The 22,415-nt window shown below is 33.6% G+C and overlaps 1 protein-coding gene across 2 annotated transcripts in view; it reads left to right on the forward strand.

The window, feature by feature from the left end:
- Window positions 1-2,757: 2,757 nt before the first annotated feature.
- The window catches only part of LOC115884246 (protein singed), a 67,797-nt gene continuing 48,139 nt past the window's right edge, over window positions 2,758-22,415 (forward strand). Inside the window, exons 1-3 of one of the 2 annotated variants that reach the window (XM_030902747.1) lie at window positions 2,758-3,037; window positions 17,461-17,686; window positions 17,908-18,113. In XM_030902747.1, coding sequence (XP_030758607.1) covers window positions 17,467-17,686; window positions 17,908-18,113 — 426 coding nt within the window. In that variant the 5' untranslated portion in view covers window positions 2,758-3,037; window positions 17,461-17,466. Of the gene's footprint in view, window positions 3,038-3,138; window positions 3,162-17,460; window positions 17,687-17,907; window positions 18,114-22,415 lie in introns of those variants that run through there. The other variant, XM_030902748.1, reaches the window with a different exon arrangement.

Consider the following 22,415-nt stretch of genomic DNA (forward strand, 5'->3'; position numbering starts at 1 on the left):
GCATGAAAATATGGTTGAATTTTTACCTAAAGAAGTTCTAAAAATCAAAACGAGTTTCTGTGGTAATATAATTTCGTTTTTATTCTTTAATAGATTTTTATTCATAGAATTTTAATTAACGTTGTATTTTTTGCTGTTTTAAAATGTTAAAGAAGCACAAAATTTATTTATATTCTCTTTTTTTCCTTTTTTATTCATTATTTTTGTTGATATTCTCTTTTTTATTCAAATATCTATACGAATAGTCCATTTTTTAAAAAATCCCTGTTAAATAAATCTCAAACAAATCTCTAACAAAATACGCCCCTGTATTAAGTCGTCTATTCATCCCTCTCTCTTATACTCAGCTAAACAAAGACCCGTCTCTCAAGAACAGCATGTTTTCTATGCCCCTGCTGTTCCCATAGAGGTTCATACGAGGGTAGCATGATAAGTTTCCGACCTTATTTTTCTGTTATCTCTCTTACTTTAATTCGACAGTTATCTAGACCTTACAAATCTATCGTGTCCCTCGTTCTTGAGGTGTAACTCATCATACAGTCTCAAGGCTTTAACAAAAGCCAGTATCTGAGACGGCCCCACAGAGGCCAGCTCTCCATCCTCGACATCAGCCATACCAAAGTTCATGACACGAACGGTCGTCGCGTCGTCTCGGTGCACTCAGTGATAAGGTGCTCTGGTGTTTCCCCATTTATTTCACAGAATCTGCATTCACCGTTGGCTCAGCTTCAGCCTACTGAGGTGTTCGTTGAGGAGACAAAGGTCCTGTTCGAAACCCCGTGACAATCCGAAGATTGTTTTTACTTAAATCAAGGAAAACCTCGGTCATAAGTTCTGAGGAACTTTTTCGAGTGTCTCAGACCGTTGGAGGACACCCATTCCAAGTTACGGATGGAGTCTTCCAAGTTCTTCAGTTCCGCTTTCAGTTGGTTCCCGCTTGGAAAACAGAACGGTTCTGGTCCAGTTAGTGGAGTGTTCGCTCTTTTTCTAGCTAGATCATTTGCTTTTTCATTGCCTTCTATCCCTTGGTGAGCAGGCACCCAGAGTAGGAGGACTTCATTTTCTTTGTCAAATTTGTTGAGCTTCTCTAGGCTTTCTTTGACCAACTTCGAATTGATGGTTACTGAGTTGAACGCGTTTAGTGCTGCTTCACTATCGGATAAGATGGATATTTCCTGTTTTCGATAGTTCCTATCTAAGATAAATTGTACGCATCTTAAGGATACAGAGGTAGGTGCCCATTGGTTCGGAGTATTTAGTTTTCAGCCCAAATACTCCTATCCCTGTCCCTGCTTTGGTTTTGGAAGCATCAGTATACCACGTTATGGTATGGTCTTCAACATGCTGAGCAAACGTTTCTTCCTTTCAATCCTTTTTATTACTCAATACTACAGTGAGGTGTTTCTCAAAGTTGTAAATTCTTGGTATGTCATCCATTGGGCGTTGGAGAAGTGGAATTTTCTTTTTGAGGGTGTTCCAAGCCCCTGACCTGAAAATTCTCCCAGTACTGTTTCAGTCAATGACCATTCTAATCATTGTCGCATTGACATAACTACCGACAACAATGTGCAGTGGTGTTAGGTCTAGAATGACCTCCATTGCTACTGTTGGACATGTTCTCATAGCACCTGTGATGCAGATACATGCCAGTCTCTATACTTTGCAGAGGTTTTCCTTGCTGTACGTTGCTCTAGTTTTGTGTAACAAGCAACTGGTAATCATTTCATGAGAGCCTTTGTGGCTTTGCTGGTAATGTTCCAGAGAAGTTTACTGTCCAGGGTTATTCCCAGATATTTCACTTCCTGTGATGGCATTTCCTTTCCATCTAGATGGATTCTTCAAGTTTTTCAAACCTCGCTTTCTGGTGAATGGCAATATCGGGGTTTTATCTAGGTTGATGCTCCGCCTGACTGTCCTCTTTGGATGATATCACACAGGGTGCCTTCATGTTTCCCCCGTGCAATAATGACTATGTCATCTGCATACCTTATGCAGTGTATTCCCGCTAGAGTTAATTCTTCCAGTAGTTCATCCACTTCCAAGCTCCACAGAGGAGGGAGGTCACTCCACCTTGTGGAGTTCCTTGCGTTGTTTTAACAACTACAGTTTTGGTACCTATCTCAGCCTCTGCTGTTCGTGTTGAGAGCATTTCCCGAAACCAGCGAATTATCGTACTGTCCACCCCTCTTGTTTCCAGAAATCGCTTGACCACCTTGTGAGGTATATTGTCAAACGCCCCTGCAATGCCCATGAAGGCACAAAGTGCCGTTTCTTTGCTATCCTGTATCAGCTCAGTTAACTGGTACAGAGCAGTTTCTGTAGATCTGCCCGTTCTATATGCATGCTCACTATCATGCAGTGGTTTAACCTTTAGATGGTTTACTCTAATATGGTTGTCCACTACTTTCTCCATCGTTTTTAATATGAACGATGTGAGGCTAATAGGCTTAAATGATTTAGGGTTAGCCCAGTCAGTTTTGCCTATTTTGGGTATGAAGATTACTTTCGCTCTTCTCCAGATGGTTGGTATATATCCCATCTCTAAGCTGCTTCTTGTAATGTTTAACAGACGGTGTGTAGCTATTTCCTGACCCTTCTTAGAAGGGCAGGTAAAATCCGATCTACTCCTGCTGTTTGTCTAGAGATGATGCATGATGTGGTTGGGGACTTTTGAGACTCCCCTCGTAATCTTAGGGCACTCGATCGGAACATTAGGCACGAGCAGTCGCTCCTTCTTCGCTCCATACCCATTCTTTCCTTCATTTTGGGCTCAGCGAGTTCTGTTGCTTAGTCGGTCGTTGGTCGGTGCAGTTGCGCGATCGATATTTGCGCGAGATTCGTCACTCCGAGACCGGGCGGTTTCTATCGAACGGCGTGCTCCGTGCGACATCGTGGTGGATTTTTGCGTTCGCGAGTCGATAGAATATTTAAGGGGGTGGGTGATCGCATTCTGCCGGCTTTCGAGCAGTTTTTTGGATTTCCTAGCGAATATTCAGTAGAATTCGGTTTGTTCAAGGTTGAATTGGATTGAAAAAAGGTAAGTTTAATCTGTGTTTTATGTATTTTTTGCTCTAGTCAATTTTTTGTGTTAATTTTGACGATTCTGTTTTGTATTTCCTCCAAATATTTCGCGTAAATTGGCTAGTTTAGTGTATTAGCAGGTAAATTTGAGTGAAGATATTTAAGTTTTACCGTTTCTATGGTAGTTTTATTTTTAAACTTTTATTGAACGATAAGAACTTATTTTTTGTGCTTGTAAATTCTTTTAGATATCTAAAAAAAATAATAGCGAAACTAAATATATGAAGATGTTTAAATACCCTTTTAAGTATTTTTAAGTCTTTTAAAAATTATCCACATATACAGGGTATTTTTATTCATTTACGTAAGGTAAAAAAATCGTTTTTTTCTTGTAATATTTTAGGAAAAAAAAAATAAAGAAAATAAACATTGAAATATAAGTAGATATATCTCCGGAGGGGTGTAAATTTTGAATTACCCTGTAGTAGTCTTTCGATTTTCTTAGAAAACTATTTAGTTATACAGGGTGTGCCAGAAATATGTGCAAGTATTTTAAGGGGTGGCAGATCTCGATAAAAAAAAGCATATTTTCTCTTTATCGTTTTTCAAAAAAGTCCAAAATAACGGAGTTATTTTACTTTGAAAATTTCAAAAAAATATATTTTTTGCTAAAATTTTGAGAACCACTGGATTTTCTTTCTTGTAAATTTAATCTACTACCTATGTTGCCATATTATCAAGAAATTATGTTATTTGACTAAAAACTAAAAAAAATCCAAAATTTTTTTCAAAAAGTTCCGAATTTTCAAAAAAAAAAAATCGCGAAAAACCTCAGAGGCGTGTTTCTGGGGTTGAACTATACTACCAGTTAAAATACTTGCACTTATTTTTGAGACACCCTGTATAAGGTGAACGAAAAGAAGAGTCTTATCGACTTTTTATTAAAGTATATATAAATAAATGTATTTTTTTACACTTAAATATTGAATATGACTAATCATGTTGCGCTCTTATCTAGAATGCATTTTTGATTATGTTATACTGGGTGTTCCAATATTTCGCGGTCATAAAACTACTTCGTATTTTTCGAATCAAAATAAGTTTTTAAGGACACAATTTATCTCTATGCAAAACTGCTTTTTTTGTCCGTTAGAGGGCGCCAATTAATAATAAACCCTAACGTTAATTAATTTAAAATTTATGAAGCTTATTTAAAAATTATTTGTGACACAACATTCCACATTTTTAACAAATAAACTAAACAAAAAAAAGTAATACAATGTGATCGAAAAAAAAACGCCGTCAGCGATGGGTATGAAATGAAGATCACTGTCATTTTATATGTAATAGCCAACTGGATCCTTTTTTCTCAATCATATGGGATTTTAGGAGGACATTTTAGGATTCATCATAGGACATTTTAGGATTTTCAAGTAATTTTTTCATATTATTTTTATTTTTCTCTAAAACGGTATGGAAATTTGCAAGTATAAACGGGATTAACCATATTAGAACAAGCAAATTTTTTATAAGGAATGTATTACTTTTGTATGGACCAACCGTGGATATACAGTAGTAAAAAATTGTTCTTGATACGCATTTTTCTAAATGCGTATCCAATTCCTTCACAGTATGCGATGAACACAACTCATTTAACCAATTTTTCTCAATTTACTAACTTCTTCCTGGTCACCACAGATGTTTAATTGACTTTAGTTATTTTTTGTGGCTCATGAGTTCAACAAGCATTACAGGCTGCTGTAGGTCTATTTTTATTACTATCTTTTTAATTTAATAAAACTTCATAAAACTGTATTAGACCCACACGTTTTAAAATGTCAAAGTTTATGATCTATGAAAAAATGGCGGTAATTGGTTAGTACTAAATCGGGAAATTTAATTATTTTGCATAATTTATAACTTTAATATCTAGTATTTGAAGTCTATTTTAGAATTTTATGGTCTTAATAAAATATTGCAGAATTTTTTTTTATGACTTTTAAAGCTGTGTCTACACATAAGGTTTTATCTGTTGGTCTTACATGTTCACTCAAAACGTATCAGGCAAAACTATATAGACGAGAAACTTAACCCTACAATTTTCGCAATTTGATTTGCATGTTTACAAATGAAATTTAATCCATAATACATAGTTTTGTAGCCAAATTCCATTTTTTTCTTCAACTAACTTCAACTAAACACAAGCTATCATCTTCATCATTTTCACGAGGTACCATGCTGTAATTTTGTGTCTATCTGTTGTCTGTGCTTCTTGCCTGCTGTCTCCTTGCCACTTGAGGGATTTGATTTTGTGTATGACATCTATTACCTGGGTTTTTTGTCTTTTACCGTCTCTTTTGGTTATTCCTAGCATATTTCGTCACATTGAGCGTAAACCCAAGCTATAACTATTGATAAAACCACAGGTAAAACGTCCAGTGTACCTCTATGTTAGTTTTTAATCCGTCTTTCCTGACAGGTAAAATGTTACGTATGGTAGGGGCTTTAGAGGAGGATTTTATCACTTTATAATTCCTTACATTAAAAATAAACAGTTTTTTTTCTTAAAATAAAAGTGCAGTATAGATAAGGGTAGATAAGAGGCTGCAAATAAGTGCAATAATATCAAGGTGTGGCAAACCTGTAATCCCCAGTACCCATAATTTAAATTTATTTTTCGATATCTTTGTAAATCTACTAATATTTTTAACTAGAATTTCTTGAAAATTCCTACACAAATAGAGACAGTCTATATACATTGTTGTTCACCACATACGACACGGAGTATTGTAGCTAAACGATTAGATTTTTACAAATTGTAAGTTTTAGGTTCGTTGAAGGACTATTAGAGCTACAATTTAAAAAGATTTTTACAAGATACAGAGTGTCCCAAATAAGTAAAAATATTATAGTTGTATTTTTTTAAATGGAACACCCTGTATATTATTCTATTTTTGGATTCTACGATTGAAATAAAGGTAAATTTGATTAAGGTTTATCATACTTAAACCTTACCGTTTTTGAAATATTTTCAATTTTATGAAATTGAAGTAAACATTTTAAGGCCTCATTTCACCAAGGGTATCAAAGTTTTTAATACTAAATATTTACTGAATATTATTTATTGATCAGATATTGTGTTGCAATAATAAAAATTTTACTACCTTATACAGAGTGTCCAAAAATTTATATTAAATAATTACTAGCTTTAAACGGCAATAACTTGTTTAATTTAAATGGAATACCCTGTATATTTTACGTGAATCATATGCACAATTTAAGTGTCTATCATATTTTATTAATTTTTTACCTATCTCTTCAAGTTTTCGTAGAAAATGCATTTTCTTATAATTGAGACCTCATTTATCTATAGCCATGGATTCAGACATTCAGACTTTTTTAAAAGCAACATACTTGTACAAAATGTACAGGTGGTAAATATTGCAAGCCCATTGGTATACAACAAAGAACTATTTAAATATTTTTGTAAAAGAGTATACCAATTAAATATACCACCATTATTTTCGACCAAAAATTAGTTAATTACATACTTTTAAATTGTTTTAATTAATAAAGTATTCTAAATAAATATGGATTAATAAGTTATAAAAATGAACGTCCCTGTATGTATGTATAAATAAGCATTCGTCAAAAAATGAAATAAAATTTATAAGGTGTTACTTTTTACCACACTGTTTAATACACACACCAAATTCAGTTTTTTAGTATTTGGAGCAATTATTATTAATTAACGTAAACAGTTAAACAATGTAGTTTGAATACTGGGATCATATTAATTGGTCCTCTTTAACAAAAATATTTAAACAGTTTTTTTTTATTTTTTAATGAAATAAGCGAACTATATCGACAATATTGGTATCTGTACTCATTGAAAATTTGTTACGTTTTTAAAAATAATCTAAAATGTCAATATTCCATGGGTATGGGGGGATAAATGAGGTCTAAATTATAGAAAATGCATTTTCTACGAAAACTTGAAAAGATGGGTAAAAAATGGTATAATACAATTTAATAGACAATTACATTGTGCATCTGATTCACGTAAAATATATAGGGTGTTCCGTTTAAATTAAACAAGTTATTGCCGTTTAAAGCTAGTAATTATTTAATATAAATTTTTGGACACTCTGTATAAGGTAGTAAAATTTTTATTATTGCAACACAATATCTGATCAATAAATAATCTTCAGTTAATATTTAGTATTAAAAACTTTGATACCCTTGGAGAAATGAGGCCATAAAATTTTTACTGCAATTTCATAAAATTGAAAATATTTCAAAAACGGTAAGGTTTAAGTATGATAAACCTTAAACAAATTTACCTTTATTTTAATAGTAGAATCTAAAAATGGAATAATATACATCGTGTTCCATTTAAAAAAATACAACTATAATATTTTTTACTTATTTGGGACACTCTGTATCTTGTAAAAATATTTTTAAATTGTAGCTCTAATAGTCCTTCAACAAACCCAAAACTTACAATTTGTAAAAATCTAATCGTTTACCTACAATACTCCGTGTCGTATGTGGTGAACAAACCTGTATAAATAATATATTTATTTTGCTATAGCAAACTTTTCCTACGTAATTCTTCGCGATATCCTGTCTTCCACATTAAAATTCAGGTTGACATTATTTTTTATTTACCTTTGGGATGGTCAAGAAAGCCATGACTAGAATTTTAATGCTCCTACTAGTCAGTATTTTCTTCTGACTGGAATTATTAATATTTTCAGTTTTTATTTAACTGTATATTAGTTATAAATCTATCTTTTTTTATTTTCATCTTAATCTCTACATGTTCTTTTTAAAATCTAGTTTAAATAAGCACACTAATGTTCTACTTTAAAATAAATGTCTGACAATAATGTCTTTAGTGTTATCTTTGACTAAATCCTGACCTACCTAAGAAAAAGTTGGATGAGATTTCTTTTCATGTTTATTTTTATAACGCTTTGACAGCTTCAACATGAACTGATGATGGATGAAGGTCAAATTCGAGATTTTTTCTTTCATTACTTTTAGGTCTAAACACTTCAGCAGTGGTATTTATCTTATTATACAGGGTGAGTCTTACATAGGTGCACATATTTTCAGAGCTGGTAGATAAAAGAAATATATTTTCGCTTTTCCGTTTTTCAAGTAAGTCCAAAATGATGAGAAAGGAAATACTGCCAACACAGGATAAATACTGCCAACCAGGTTAAATACCTGGGAATAACCCTGGACAGTAAACTCCTGTGGAACAGGCATATTAAGAACACTACCAGCAAAGCCATAAAGGCTCTCATGATATGCAGAAGACTGGCCGGAAATAGATGGGGCTGCTCCCCTAACATTTTGCGCTGGATGTATACCATGATAGTAAGACCCATGATTACTTATGGAGCAGTTGCCTGGTACACAAAACTAGAGCAACGGACGGCAAGGCTAAACCTATGCAAAGTCCAGAGACTAACATGCGTTTGCATCACAGGAGCCATGAGAACCTGTCCAACAGCAGCAATGGAGGTCATTCTAGATCTAACACCACTGCACATTGTCATTGGTAGATATGCCAATGCGACATTGATTAGAATGGTCACTAACGGAATTAGTACTGGGAGAATTGTCAGATCAGGGGCTTGGAACACCCTCATAAAGGAAATACCACTCCTGCAACTCCCAGTGGACGATATGCTAAGAACGTACAACTTTGAGAAACATCTCCATGTAGTATTGAGCAATAAAAAGGATTGGAAGAGCGAAACGCTTGCCCAGCAGTTAAAAGACCATACCATAACTTGGTATACTGATGCTTCCAAAACCAATACGGGAACAGGGATCGGAGTGTTTGGACCGAGAGCTAAATACTCCGAACCAATGGGCACTTACCCTAGTATCCTACAGGCAGAAATCTACGCTATCGAAAGATGCGTACAACTTATCTTAGATAGCAACTATCGGAAACAAGAAACAGCCATCTTGTCTGATAGTCAAGCAGCGTTAAAAGCGATCAACTCAGTATCGATCAATTCGAAATTGGTCAAAGAATGCATAGAGAAGCTGAATAAATTAGGCAAAGAAAACAAAGTCCTCCTACTCTGGGTGCCTGCTCACCAAGGGATAGAAGGCAATGAAAAAGCAAATAATCTAGCTAGGAAAGGAGCTAACACTCCACTAACTGGACCAGAACCGTTCTGCTTTCCAAGTGGTAACCAACTCAAGGCGGAACTCAAGAACTTGGAAGATTCCATCCGCAACCTGGAATGGAAATCTTGCAATGGTCTAAGACACTCGAAGAAGTTTCTGAGGGCTTATGATCAAGAAAAATTACAGATCTTCCTGGGTCTGAGTAAGAACAATCTTCGGATTGTCAGGGGTTTTTAACAGGACACTGTCTCCTCAATGAACACCTCAGTAGATTGAAACTAAGAAGAAACGGCGAATGCAGATTCTGTGGGAAGATGGGGAAACACCAGTACACCTCATCACTGAGTGCGCCGAGACGACAACCATACGTGCCATGAATTTTGGTACGACTGATATTGGAGATGGAGAACTACCCTCTATAAAACCGTCCCAGATACTGGCTTTTGTCAAAGCCCTGGGACTGTATGATGAGTTATGACTCAAGAAAGGGGGACACAATGGATCTGTAAGGTCGCAGTGATTAACCCCCCTCCCACTCATTCTAAATTCTAATTCTAAAGTCCAAAATAACCGAGTTATACAAGTTTGAAAATAAAAAAAAAATGAGAGCCACTGGATTTGTTCTGTATTTGCATCCCTTATAGTGATATCAGATATTAAGAAATTATACCGTGGGAAAATTTGCGGTGATCAGGCAGTTCTAAAAAGTTTTTTAAAATATACAGAAAACTTTAAAAGAAAAGGCACGATTTTCAACAACTTTTAATGCGAAAAAAACTCATATGCGTGTTCCTGGGGTCGAAATATACCACACCAGAAACTATTTGCACTTTTTTAAGACTCACCCTGTATATTTGTCTTAAATTTTGAGAATATTCATCCTGTTTTGCTAGAAAAATGTTTTTTAAAAAACTTTTCTATATCCTGTGTTGTATACATTGAAATTCTGGTTGAATTTTTTTGCTTATCACCAATAATACGCTGCTAGAATTAATTTTAATGCGGTAAGTCAACTCTTTTCTTGTGGTTTTGAGTTATTTTTAGCTTTAGATTAATGTTAAAATCGTAGTTTTGTTTCCAGTATAATCGTTTAGATGATATTAGCAAAAACTGGTTTGAAAATAGACAGTGAGGTATTGTTTCAGAATTTTAAAAGAATTGATGTATTATACAAAAACTAATCGATATTTATTAGGCATCAAAATCAATTACAAAATCCGACTTTTCAAGTCCAGGATTTTTACGTCCTTGTTGCGCCACCGCTGGTTCTGTCGAAGGGTGTCCCTCAAATTGATGAAAATAGACTTTACAAATATCTTGAAATTTCTGTGGTGAATCTTGAAATTTCTGTGGCTTTATGTGGACAGATGGCTTGCTGTATTGAAACGGCATGCAAGCCCACCTACAAGCCCGAGTCCGAGTAGTCTGGACGCGGCTTTAGGCAGATTTCTGAAATATAATATATATTTCCTATTAATAGACTCTTAAATTGTATTAATAAAATCAATGAAGTTTATAAAAATATCTTCTCTGTTTTCTCTGGTACAAAATGCATTTTTTTTTTCAATCGGTCTCAGTTTTGATGAGTGTATATAGTGCCAAAGTAATTGAGAGTTTGAACAAGCTGATTTCTTTTTTGTTACCTCTACAAGGCGATAATGTGCGATCCCCAGCAGGTTGCCATTTGGTCCATACTAGGACTCTAACCAATGTAGTATCGACTCTTCATCACGTACGTGCCTTTTTTTCTTGAATATATGACATGTTTTAATTTAAGAAACTGAAAATGACACTTTATGATTTCTTTAATACAACAATTTCTTTAATATCCAATATTATAAAAAATGTCTATACCTATGTGGCGGACTCATCTCTCCAAAAAATCCTATATGGGTTTTTCGCCACTGCAAGAAAATCTACAAAATAAAATAGTTATTTCTTGTAAACAGTTCTGCGTTAACCCAAACGGAAACTACTTGTCAGAAGTTAGGTTTACAGATATACAAATTTGCCTAGCGAACAAAAAAATGATTAACGTTTCGGAAAGTTTATCTCTTTCCGTCGTCGGAAGCAAAAAAAAAATACAAAAAATAAAGAGAAAAACTATTTAAAATATTTAAATTCAACTATTCGAGAACACTTTAGGTTTTTAAAACAGATACGTCTACAAAAACCGTTGACGTTCTGTCAAAATGACATTATATCAAGTTAAACTCACAAAACATCCCCGTTTAGAACTTTTTCTTTAATGGCCATAAGCGGGAGTAAAAGACCAACTGCCCGAACAAGCACTAGAGGCGCCACCGGTCATCAATTCATTTATTATTCATTTATTCATTGTTTTCAAACTATATTATTAGACTTTGTTGTATTTTGTGAATGTATAAATGTTTTCTTAGTATAAAGTTGCATTATAGTAATTTAAATTATATTACATACATATTTAAGATTCAAATATTATGACATATATGTCAGTTGCTGTCTAAAATGTCATCTTGATAAAAAGTTAGTTATTGTCATGTTAAAATATTAAAATTTATAAGTTATAATTAGATATTTTATATTATTTCAACAACAAACACATAATAGTACAGCGTAATGTTGATATGCAGGTCCAAAACAAAAAGTGCCGTTATATTTTTCAGTTTTCGTTGTCAGCCGCGGAAGTTTCAGTGATTTTAGTGTTGTCGGATATTTTTATTTGCGAAATAGAAATATTGCGTTTGGATTGCAAAACTAAAAGTGGAAGTTTTATTGCAAAGTAAGTAAGCGTTTGTCCATTTTATATTTTAATTTTTTCATACCTACGACAAATATACATATATTGAAATTTTATAATTCGTTTTATTTAAAAAATGTTAGAAAACAAGCTTGTAATCCTGTAATTGACATAATTGTTATGTAATATATTCCATTTAAATGTCATATATTACTTTTCAATTAAAAAAATGTAAATCTAAAAAATATATTAAAAATATATACAGGCATTAATTGAAATTTTTTGAGTGCGAACAAACACGAGAGGCGCTTTATTATTTACTTTCATTTCTTAACATGACAGACGTTTGTGGTTAAACTTCAAAATTAACAATTATTACCTGATAACAATTACTAAATAAGGTAAATCTAAAATCCCCAAACTTTCTGTATGATTATTTTTAATTTTTACGTATGTTATGTTTATTTATGTTATGTTCTTTAAAATCAAAGATGCGATTGCCGTACATTACTAACATCTACAGATGCATGAGCAATACATTTGTTTTTACTAGATTGTATTAAAAAAGTTTCTTATTTTTCTTTTAGAGTCTATCGCTTCTTTCATTATAATTTTGGCGTTATTAAAATGTATTCTGTGCCCCACGTTTCATGAAGGCTGACAAATCTTAGATTTGTGAAAATCTCCCTATCTTAAATAATCTTTATGTTCTTTAATTCGAATATTTAAGTGTCTAGATGTTTCACCATGAGATGAACAGCCTATTTAAAAATAGACATATTTATTTAAATTCGAAACATTCATTTTTAAGACACTCTGTATACATAAACAAAATTATTGATTTTTAAAATATTATTCACAAACTAGGGAGAGGGAAATCAGGCGACGAACAGAGGTGATATTTGTTAGATAATAGCTTCTAGACTACCATTCGAGACGCATTGATTTTATTTTGGTTCTTGAGTTCTGTGACAAAGAATGTTATTAAAGGTAAAGTAAATGTTTTCTTATTATTTAAATAATGTTAACTAAATCATATTGTTTTGTTTTCTTGTTGTAATTCTGTTCTAAAGCTTTTTCATTATTCATTTGATCTGACAAAGACAATATATAACATGTGTATGCATTTAATGGAATCTATTTATGCTGTAAATAATTTCAGTTTAAAAGTAATCTAAATAAAATTGTTTACTGTTCCTTCGTGCCGATGTTTGTGGTTTGTGAGAATAAGAGCCTTATTGAGTGTACCAACAATTTTCGACCTTGCATGGGCGAATATCTTAGCTCGCAAAAGGGCAAACAAAAGCAATAAATAAAATAATTCATAGAATAACTTACAATTTATTAAATTATAAGATATTGGCGCTAAACCTTCAACTTTAGCGTCGATTCCGCAACAAGGGACTTAGTACCTACGGGTGGGGACCCGTTAAACTAACAAAAACCTCTTCAGTTTTGAACGATATAAATGTGGCATGTTTTGAGTGTACTAAACTATAAACCTAGGTATGAGGACAGTTTCTATATTATTATTTCTCTTTTATTAAAGTTCAGGACAGCATAGTTAGATTCTCCGGAACAGTGATCATGGTTTTCTCTGCCGTACTCTTTTACATGTGAATTCCAGGCAGAGTACGGCACTCCTTTCATTTCATTTAATAAAACAAGTAGAGCTATTTATAAATTTGGCATTTTATTTACATAACCTATTCTCCTCAAATTTCTCAAAATATTTCTTTGTCGAGGCGCATCCGAGGTAATCACAATAAAAAAATATTTAACACAACGTAGGTTCCTTTCTTTCATTTAAATTGTTTGTTATACAGTTGGCCAAAAATATTACCTCTTCAACTTTGTTGACGAATTTGGGTTGTTACACTACAACCAATGTAAAATTTATCGCATTCACATGGTATTTTGTATATCACATTTTTTGTTTGTTGTTCTGTATTCATTGGTTTAGTATGTGATAAAATGGATCTAAGTGTATTTTGTGTTTTGAAAGATGTTCGTATGATTTATTATTGTTTTCCTATCCTTCTTATTTTTTCCGAAACGCCTCGTATGTATGGAATTGTAAGTTGTATATATTGTGTATTGTTATCATTGTGTCTACGATTTGGGGTTTGTTTTTCGTTTGTATTTGTATGTTTTGTCAATAAAATATGGTGGATAGTCGTTTTTTATTAATGTATATTTTTATGTCGTTTATATCCCTGTTTAGTGAAATGTCGTCTGTAGATATTATTTTTGCCCTGTCATATAAACTTCTTAACAAATATTTATCTTAACAAAATACACCCTCTAGTTTATTTTAAAGTTATAATCTATCCTAATAGATCAAGCTATTTTAATTAAAAGAAAAAAAAGGGGAGCTCCCCAAGAAAGAATCCGTTCGAGTGCCAAAGCTATTTTTGTCTCTCCTCGATAAAGAACTGGAGGTCTGGCAGTGGAGGAGGCAAGTTCAAGGACATCCCAACCAGACGTGTAACACCTAAAAATACCAAGCTTTGTTTGTATTACAGATTACAGAGGGGTCTGTGATTTACTTTCTCCGCTCTAATATGAGATATGTTTATTGAAATAACTTGTGTATATATTGCTTTAAAACTATGATATTTCAACACTGAAAATTATAATATACAGGATGCTTCTGAATGACCTGCCAATATTTATCAAGTATATCATTGTGTTTTGTGAAGTTGGAAAGAAAAAAATATGGAAATTTGTTTCAAAATTGTATTTCTGCAAAAAAAGAATATTTATTTTTTTAAATTCCGCGAAAACTTTCAATAATTTCTGAGTACTGTAATGTTCTAGGTAATTCTTACTTTGCAAAATTATTTAGATATCTGGGCCAGAAGATTCTACGTAAATTTATAATTATAAATAGAACATAAATAAGAATATTTAGTACTATGGTGGGCAATCATACTGTGATATATAGGGTGTGTCTTAAATAAATTCAAATATTTTTAGGAATTATATACACACACCGGAAAAGTCTAGGGATATTACAATTTTATCCAGCCATCGTCAGTAATTTTATTATTTGCATCTCTGATATAATGAAATTAAAATAAACAAATAGTTTACAGGACGTATTGGAAATAAAAATGCGAAATTTACCGAATTTTTCAAACTTACCTTGATTTTTATTGAACTCAAAAAAATACACACATTTTTTTTTATTCTAAACTGTAAATTAAAAAAAAAAGATAAAACCAATTTTACTTAATAAAGGGTATGGCCTCCTTTACTGTTTATTACAGCCCTACATCGTCTCTCCATGCTCCTGATCAGGTTGTCGATCTCTTCTTGAGGTACAGCCTGCCACGCTGCATTCACGACCCGAACCAGATCCCTACGAGTTTCACGAGGCATACCCATTCTGAAAATTCTTCTTTGGACCGCGTCCCATACGTGCTCGATGGGGTTGACGTCAGGAGATTGTGCCGGCCAGGGTAAGATGTTTAATTGATGAGCATTGATAAACTAACTTACCACTCTGGCTGTATGAGGCCGTGCATTGTCATGCATGAGAATGAAGTTTCTCCCAAAATCATTGGCATATAGTAACACGACAGGCTCAAGAATTAAATCACGATATGTGATTCCTGTTAGAAACCTTTCAAGAAAAACGAGATCGGTTTTTCGGCCTAACTGGACTCCTCCCCAGACCATAACTGTTCCACCTTGATAAGGATGCACTTCCTGAACATGATCCAACCGAATAAGATTTCCTGGTTCTCTCCATACCCTAAGCCTTCTCAAATCCGGATGAATTCCAAAGCGTGACTCATCCGTGAAGAGAACATTGACCCATTGTTCATTCGACCACTGAACATGATCTTGAGCCCACAAATATCGTACCTCTCGATTTCCTCTCGTTAAGGGTTGAGCTCTGCATGGGCGTCTGCTTCTTAAGTTGACCTCTCTTAATCTATTGCGAACAGTGTCAGAACTAACGGTTACATTATGTGTTTCCTGGAGAATTAAACTAAGCTCTGGTGCTGTAAGAGTCGGTCGGCGTCGAACATTTAATTGTAAAAAATAATCTTGCCGAGGGGTAGTAATGCGATGTCGCCCTGTGTGCCTTTCAGCAACATCACCACTTTCACGGTAGCGTGCACTTAATCGCGATATTACACTTTGCGTTGCATGTAATGCTCTAGAGCTCTAGCTACGTCGATTTGGCGCATTCCAGCTTCGAGCATACCCATAGCCCTTAGCATTTCGTTTCTGTTAAGATGTCTACGCTCCATAATGTCGTTTAATACTAAACAGAGTTATTTGAATGAATTCTGGCCAGTTATCATAAAAACATAGCCAGTACAGGTTAAATTCGAACAATTGATGCTAGGTGCTTTTTATACATCTGACAAAAAATGCACAAACACTTCTACAAATATCCCAAATTTAGAAATAACTAGTTGACTACTTCGTTTCAATCGAAGTAGAAAGAATCGGCCTACAAATATGTGGTTGTTTATTCAAAACATTTATTTTTAACTTTAATAAAATGATATCCCTAGATTTTTCCGGTGCGTGTATTTCGACCCCTGAAACACGTCTATGAGTTTCTGTTTTGCAAAAAAAGACGTTGAAAATCTTGAGTTTTATTTTAAATTTTCCTGTATATTTAAGAAAACTTTCTAGAACTGCCTGTTTACCGCAAATTTATCCACATTATAATTTCTTAATCTCTGGTATTACAGATACAGAAAAAAACGGTGGCTCTCAAACTTTTTTAAATATAAATCTTGGTTTTTAAATTTTCAAAATTGAATAACTCGATTATTTTGGGCTTATTTGAAAAACGGTAAAGAGAAAATATGATTCTTTTATCGAGATCTACCAGTCCTGTAAATATTCGCACTTATTTAAGACACCCTGTATAGATATTAAAAGAAAGAGCATAACAAAAACTGAACATTTTTCATTTAACTTCTTAAAATTCTGTATTTTCAACAAAAAAAAAAATAAGAAAAACACACATGAGAAACATAATATGCTTTGGATGCTTTGATCTAGAAATTTTTTCACGCCATACTTCGAGACTGCTATAGAATTTTACGCGTATTTTTGGCATCTATTAATGCGGTTACTTCAAAGAATTTTCCTTCTTTTACAGTTTGAAAGAATGCAGACTGTCTAAATCACGGTTAAAAGTTCTAATAACATGCTCGCACCGCAAAATTATAACGGTAACATTCTCTTCTGATTCGCTGTAGCAGCTTGATGCATAAATTCTTCACAACATTCTCGCCTCGGGTTCAAGGATTTTAAAATTTAACACAATTTTCATATATTATGCTGAAAAAGAGATTTGTGATTTTTTATGATGTATTTCATAATAGTTCTTTTTCTATTTCTTTCTTCTATTTTTTTTTATTTCTTTTATTATTTTTAATAAATGTTATCTATTAGTTATTAGAATTGTTAAAAATATTTCTTATAAAATTAAATTTCTTATTTTCGTAATTATATTATAATAAAATATAGTAAAAATGATTAAAATAAAATAAAAAATAATTTTCTTGATTGATTTTTGTTTGTTTCAGATCACTATGAACGGTCTAAATGGTCACCAGAACGGTGATACCAACGGCTGTGGTGACATTATCTCCCAAAACCAACAGAAAGGTTGCTGGACAATAGGTTTGATCAACTCCAAGTTTCGCTACCTCACAGCAGAAACCTTTGGGTTCAAAATCAACGCAAATGGAGCTTCACTGAAAAAGAAACAAATCTGGACCTTGGAACCGGACCTTAACAACAGTGGAGAAAGTAAGTACCAATATATTTTATAATCATATCATCATCATCATCATCATTTAGCTTATTCCCTCCACTGCTGAACAGAAGCCTCTCTTAACTCTAGCCATTTCTTTCTATTTTGTGCCACTTGAATCCAGTTTTTAACCATATACATATAAAATAATATACCGCATAATTATTGTCTTAATATTGAAGGATAGATCATTGAAATATTTTTATGTCTTTCTCAGGTTTAATCTACTTGAGATCACACCTGGATAAGTACCTTGCCGTGGATTCCTTTGGAAATGTCACTTGCGAAGGTGAAGAGAAAGATCCAGGAAGTCAGTTCCAGATCAGTGTTGCTGAGGATGGTACTGGAAGATGGGCATTCAGAAACGTTGTCAGGGGATATTTCTTGGGTGCATCGGCTGATAAATTGGTTTGCACTGCAAAGGTAAGCATTATTTTTTAATTTTATGTCTACAATAGCATAAATTAAACTAAACACGAAACGGAACCTTAAAATTTTGATGTACATATTTTAAAGTTTTACACAGGGTGGTCCGGAAAAAGTAAATTCTGGAAACTTCGGCAGCATATTCTGCAGATAAAAATAAGTAAAAAAGTTCGTATAAACGTACGTCTTAAAATGCTTCGTTTCGGAGATACAAGGTGTAGAAGTTTTATTTTTATTTCGATTTTTTCCAAATAATTTATGAAGTAACGTCAATATTTGGATAAAAATTGGTGTATGGGAGTTTTTTGACCTGAGAAATTTGATTTTTAAGTCAATATGACTCCTACTAGTAGAGGGCGCCACCTACATATTTCTTAACTGGTTTGAAGGGCAATAACTTTTCGTCCGTACCTGTATAAAACTACCGAGTGAAAAAATATACATTAACGACTTTTTTTACGTAAAAAAGGTCTCTTGGTAAAAACTGCTACGAGTAATAGGTCTCGAGATATTTGAAATCGAAATTATCAATACCTGTCATCATTGACATAAATTAAACATGTTGTTGACTAAATAGTTATTAGACTGAGATCGTAAATTTGAAATGTTTTTGTGCCAAAAGTTCAACAGAAACTGTTTTATCATAATTTTTTCGCAGACAAATTTATGTTTAATTATTAAAAAAAAATATATTTCTTAAATTTATTATTTTAATGACATGTATTGACTATTTTCATTCTAAATATCTCGAGAACGGTTGCTCGTATCGATTTTTACCAAGAGACGCTTTTTACGTAAAAAGTCATGGAAATGTACATTTTTTCACTCAGTAGTTTTATACAGGTACGTACGAAAAGTTATTACTCCTCAAACCATTTAAAAAATATTTAGGTGGCGTCCTCTACAAGTACGAGTCATATTGATATCAAAATCAAATTTCTCATACCAAAAAACTTCCAAACACCCATTTTCATCTAAATATTGACGTTACTTCATAAATTATTTGGAAAATAGCGAAATAAAAATCAAACTTTTACACCCTGTATCTCCGAAACTAAGCATTTTAGGACATACATTTATACGAACTTTTTCACTTATTTTTATCTGCAGAATATGCTGTCAAAGTTTCCGGAATACAATTCGGACCACCCTGTATATCCAGGTTATTTTTTCTAGTGGGCCAATTTTGATGATCCTTTAAGCAATTTTCAGCTAAATTACTTGGTTTTTTAATATCTCTGTGCGGCACACGGTGGGGCCGATTGAAGAATAGTTGGCCAAAACCTTCAAAGATATATGAATCAACCAAAAATATATAGAATTTAACAGTTTTTACTTAATTGAATTTCTAGGTCTTCAAAATCAAAATTTTAGTAAATCTTCAAAATTTTAGTAAATTATATTATAGTTCACGTGCGTATATACCCAGCATATTGTCTATCAATATAATATTGTCTCATCAATATAATGTGAGAAAAAAGACCCGGATGACAAAACTTTTACGCTTTTGCCTTGCAAGCCATTTCGAATATTGTTGTCTTGTGGCATGTCTGTGTGTCTGTCTGTCTGTTTATCGGTCTGTTTGATATATTTTTTTATCCGTATGTAACCAACAACTTTGATAAAAAAATAAATATTGTTTTTGGATTCTAGTTTTGAAGAAGTAAAAAAATAATTATTTTCAATCGTGGTCTCACATGTCTCAAAATGAGTAGTCGGCACGTAATCAAGAAAGTATGGACTAGATTTTTCGAGTACCTATTACAGGCAGGCAACTAAAAATTAATTTCGGATGATGAGGGGGTTCCAAAAATTTTAATAACCATTTCGGGGGAAGGGTGGTTTTGGGTGCCACAATTTTTTTCTCCTTCTATTTTTGGATTGGACCAACTAAAAGGTTTTAAATTTAGCGTAAATGTGTTTAAAAATATTTTTTTTAAATGCTTAAATTTTTAAAATCGGTTCATTATTTTAGTACATATCATAGTTTGAATTTACGTGCGGATATTTTAATAAGTTAAGCCGCCATCTTGAAATTTTAAACTGTCATATTTAGACTAAAACGTAATATTTTTAAACATATTGCCTTACTTCAAATCTCCATGTTGTTCCATTAAAAAGATAAAAAAGGAGTGGGAACGTTGTATATTATCTAAGCCTCGATCTAAGCATTAATTCAGTTAAAACCCACAAAATTTGTAGATTTGAGGTGGGGTGGGAGTGAAGGGTCTAGGACTCTTGGACCTCCTAACTATGTGCTTGATTACAGGCGATTCATGAGTATCAGATTTTATTAAAATCACACGAACTTAATCTAAATAAATCATAAAGACCTATAGTATCTACGAGGCATGTTTTTTAAGTAAGTACCGTTTTGCGATTCCGCCGCCGCAGCGCTACGGTCGGCGTTCCGCGCATGCGCGCTGGTTACCTGCATCTCTTGTCTATGCACAGACGCCAGTACAGTCTGATTCTTCATTGTATACGTTGTTTATTGTGTGTTTAAGATGCCTCCGACAATCGTGAGCCCCGCCGATTGTGAAGTACGGGCTGTCATACGATTTCTTAGTGCTAAATGCGTAAAACCGATCGATATTCATCGTGAGATCTGTGAAGTTTACGGACAAAACATTATGAGTGATGGAATGGTAAGGAAAAGGGTGAGAGCATTTAAAGATGGCCGCACAAATGTGCATGATGAAGAACGGAGTGGGCGTCCTTCGGTCGTTAATGAAGATTCGGTGCAGAAAGTGGACAAAGAGGTGAAAGAAAACAGACGCTTTACAATTTCATCATTGTGCGACTACTTTCCTCAATGTCTCGTAGTGTTTTGTATCGCATTGTGACCGAGAACTTGAATTACCGGAAATTGTGTTCACGTTGGGTTCCGAAAATGTTGACGGATTTGCACAAAACCCAACGTTTAGGCAGTGCATTGACTTTCCTTGAGCAGTACTACAATGAAGGTGAAGATTTTTTAGGCAAAATTGTTACTGGTGACGAAACATGGGTGGCCTACGTCACACCAGAATCGAAACAACAGTCCATGGAATGGCGACATTCATCATCACCCAAAAGAGTGAAGTTTAAGCAAACAATTTCTGCCCGGAAAATCATGTGCACAGTTTTTTGGGACAGAAAAGGAGTATTGCTAGTGGAGTTTTTGCCTCGCAATGAGACAATCAATGCAGCATCTTATTGTGAGACATTGAACAATCTGCGCCGTGCAATCCAAAACAAAAGATGTGGCAAGTTGAGTAAGGGTATTGTTTTGCTGCATGACAATGCCCGTCCACATGTGGCTAATCGGACCAAAGATCTCATCAAATCTTTTAATTGGGAAACTCTAGATCATCCTCCATACAGCCCTGATCTGGCGCCCAGTGACTACCATTTATTCCTGCACTTGAAATAACACCTTGGCGGTCAGCGTCTTCAAGACGATAACGAAGTCAAAAGAGTTGTGATACAGTGGTTAACCAGTCAGGCGGCAGAATTTTATGAGGAGGGTATTGAAAAACTGGTGCCACGTTATGACAAGTGCCTCAATATTCACGGAAATTATGTAGAAAAGTAGATTAAGGTACAGGCTTTCATGTAAAAATAAAATTATTGCGATATCTTTGCACGTTTTTTTTAAATTCCAAAACGGTACTTACTTAAAAAACATGCCTCGTATTACTCAAAGTACCAGGGACATACTTACATTTAAAAATATATTTTTTTTAAAGTTGCGCAAAGTTGCGCAAGATGGTAACAAATACATGAAGGGTAATGTCCAATCTTTCAAAAAACATCAGCCAATAAATTGGGCAACTTTGGGCACTCAACAAAACTCAAGGTTAAATAGCATATTTTATTTTTTATATTATACTAATTTATTAATTAATTTAGTATGCACCAGTGAAAAAGTTTTTTTTTCAAAATATAGCTAGAAATAGTCAAGTAGTATTGTACTTTTATAAAAAATGCAAAAAATTAATTGTATTTAAAAATGAACCAAGAAATTTTACTTATTATTCGGGCCCTACAAATTGCAATTATTATACACGGTAGAACTAAACCTTCGACATTACTGCCCTTCACTGGTTACAGATCTGCATCCAAAATTTTTTTCTGTGCATAATATAATATTTCGGTCTTTTCTGTATTCTATGGTCATCAAAACTAGGATACATTAAAATACGCAACCAACCGTCCAATCAGATGAAAGAGGTACGTACCCTATCGTTGGGTATTGTGCAATCACGTGATGCTCATGTCGTATGACGGTTAAATCTTTGGTTAGAATTTTTGTTG

The sequence above is a fragment of the Sitophilus oryzae genome, unplaced genomic scaffold (assembly GCF_002938485.1).
Source record: "Sitophilus oryzae breed Bouriz unplaced genomic scaffold, Soryzae_2.0 scaffold_227_pilon_pilon, whole genome shotgun sequence".
Classification (NCBI taxonomy): domain Eukaryota; kingdom Metazoa; phylum Arthropoda; class Insecta; order Coleoptera; family Curculionidae; genus Sitophilus; species Sitophilus oryzae.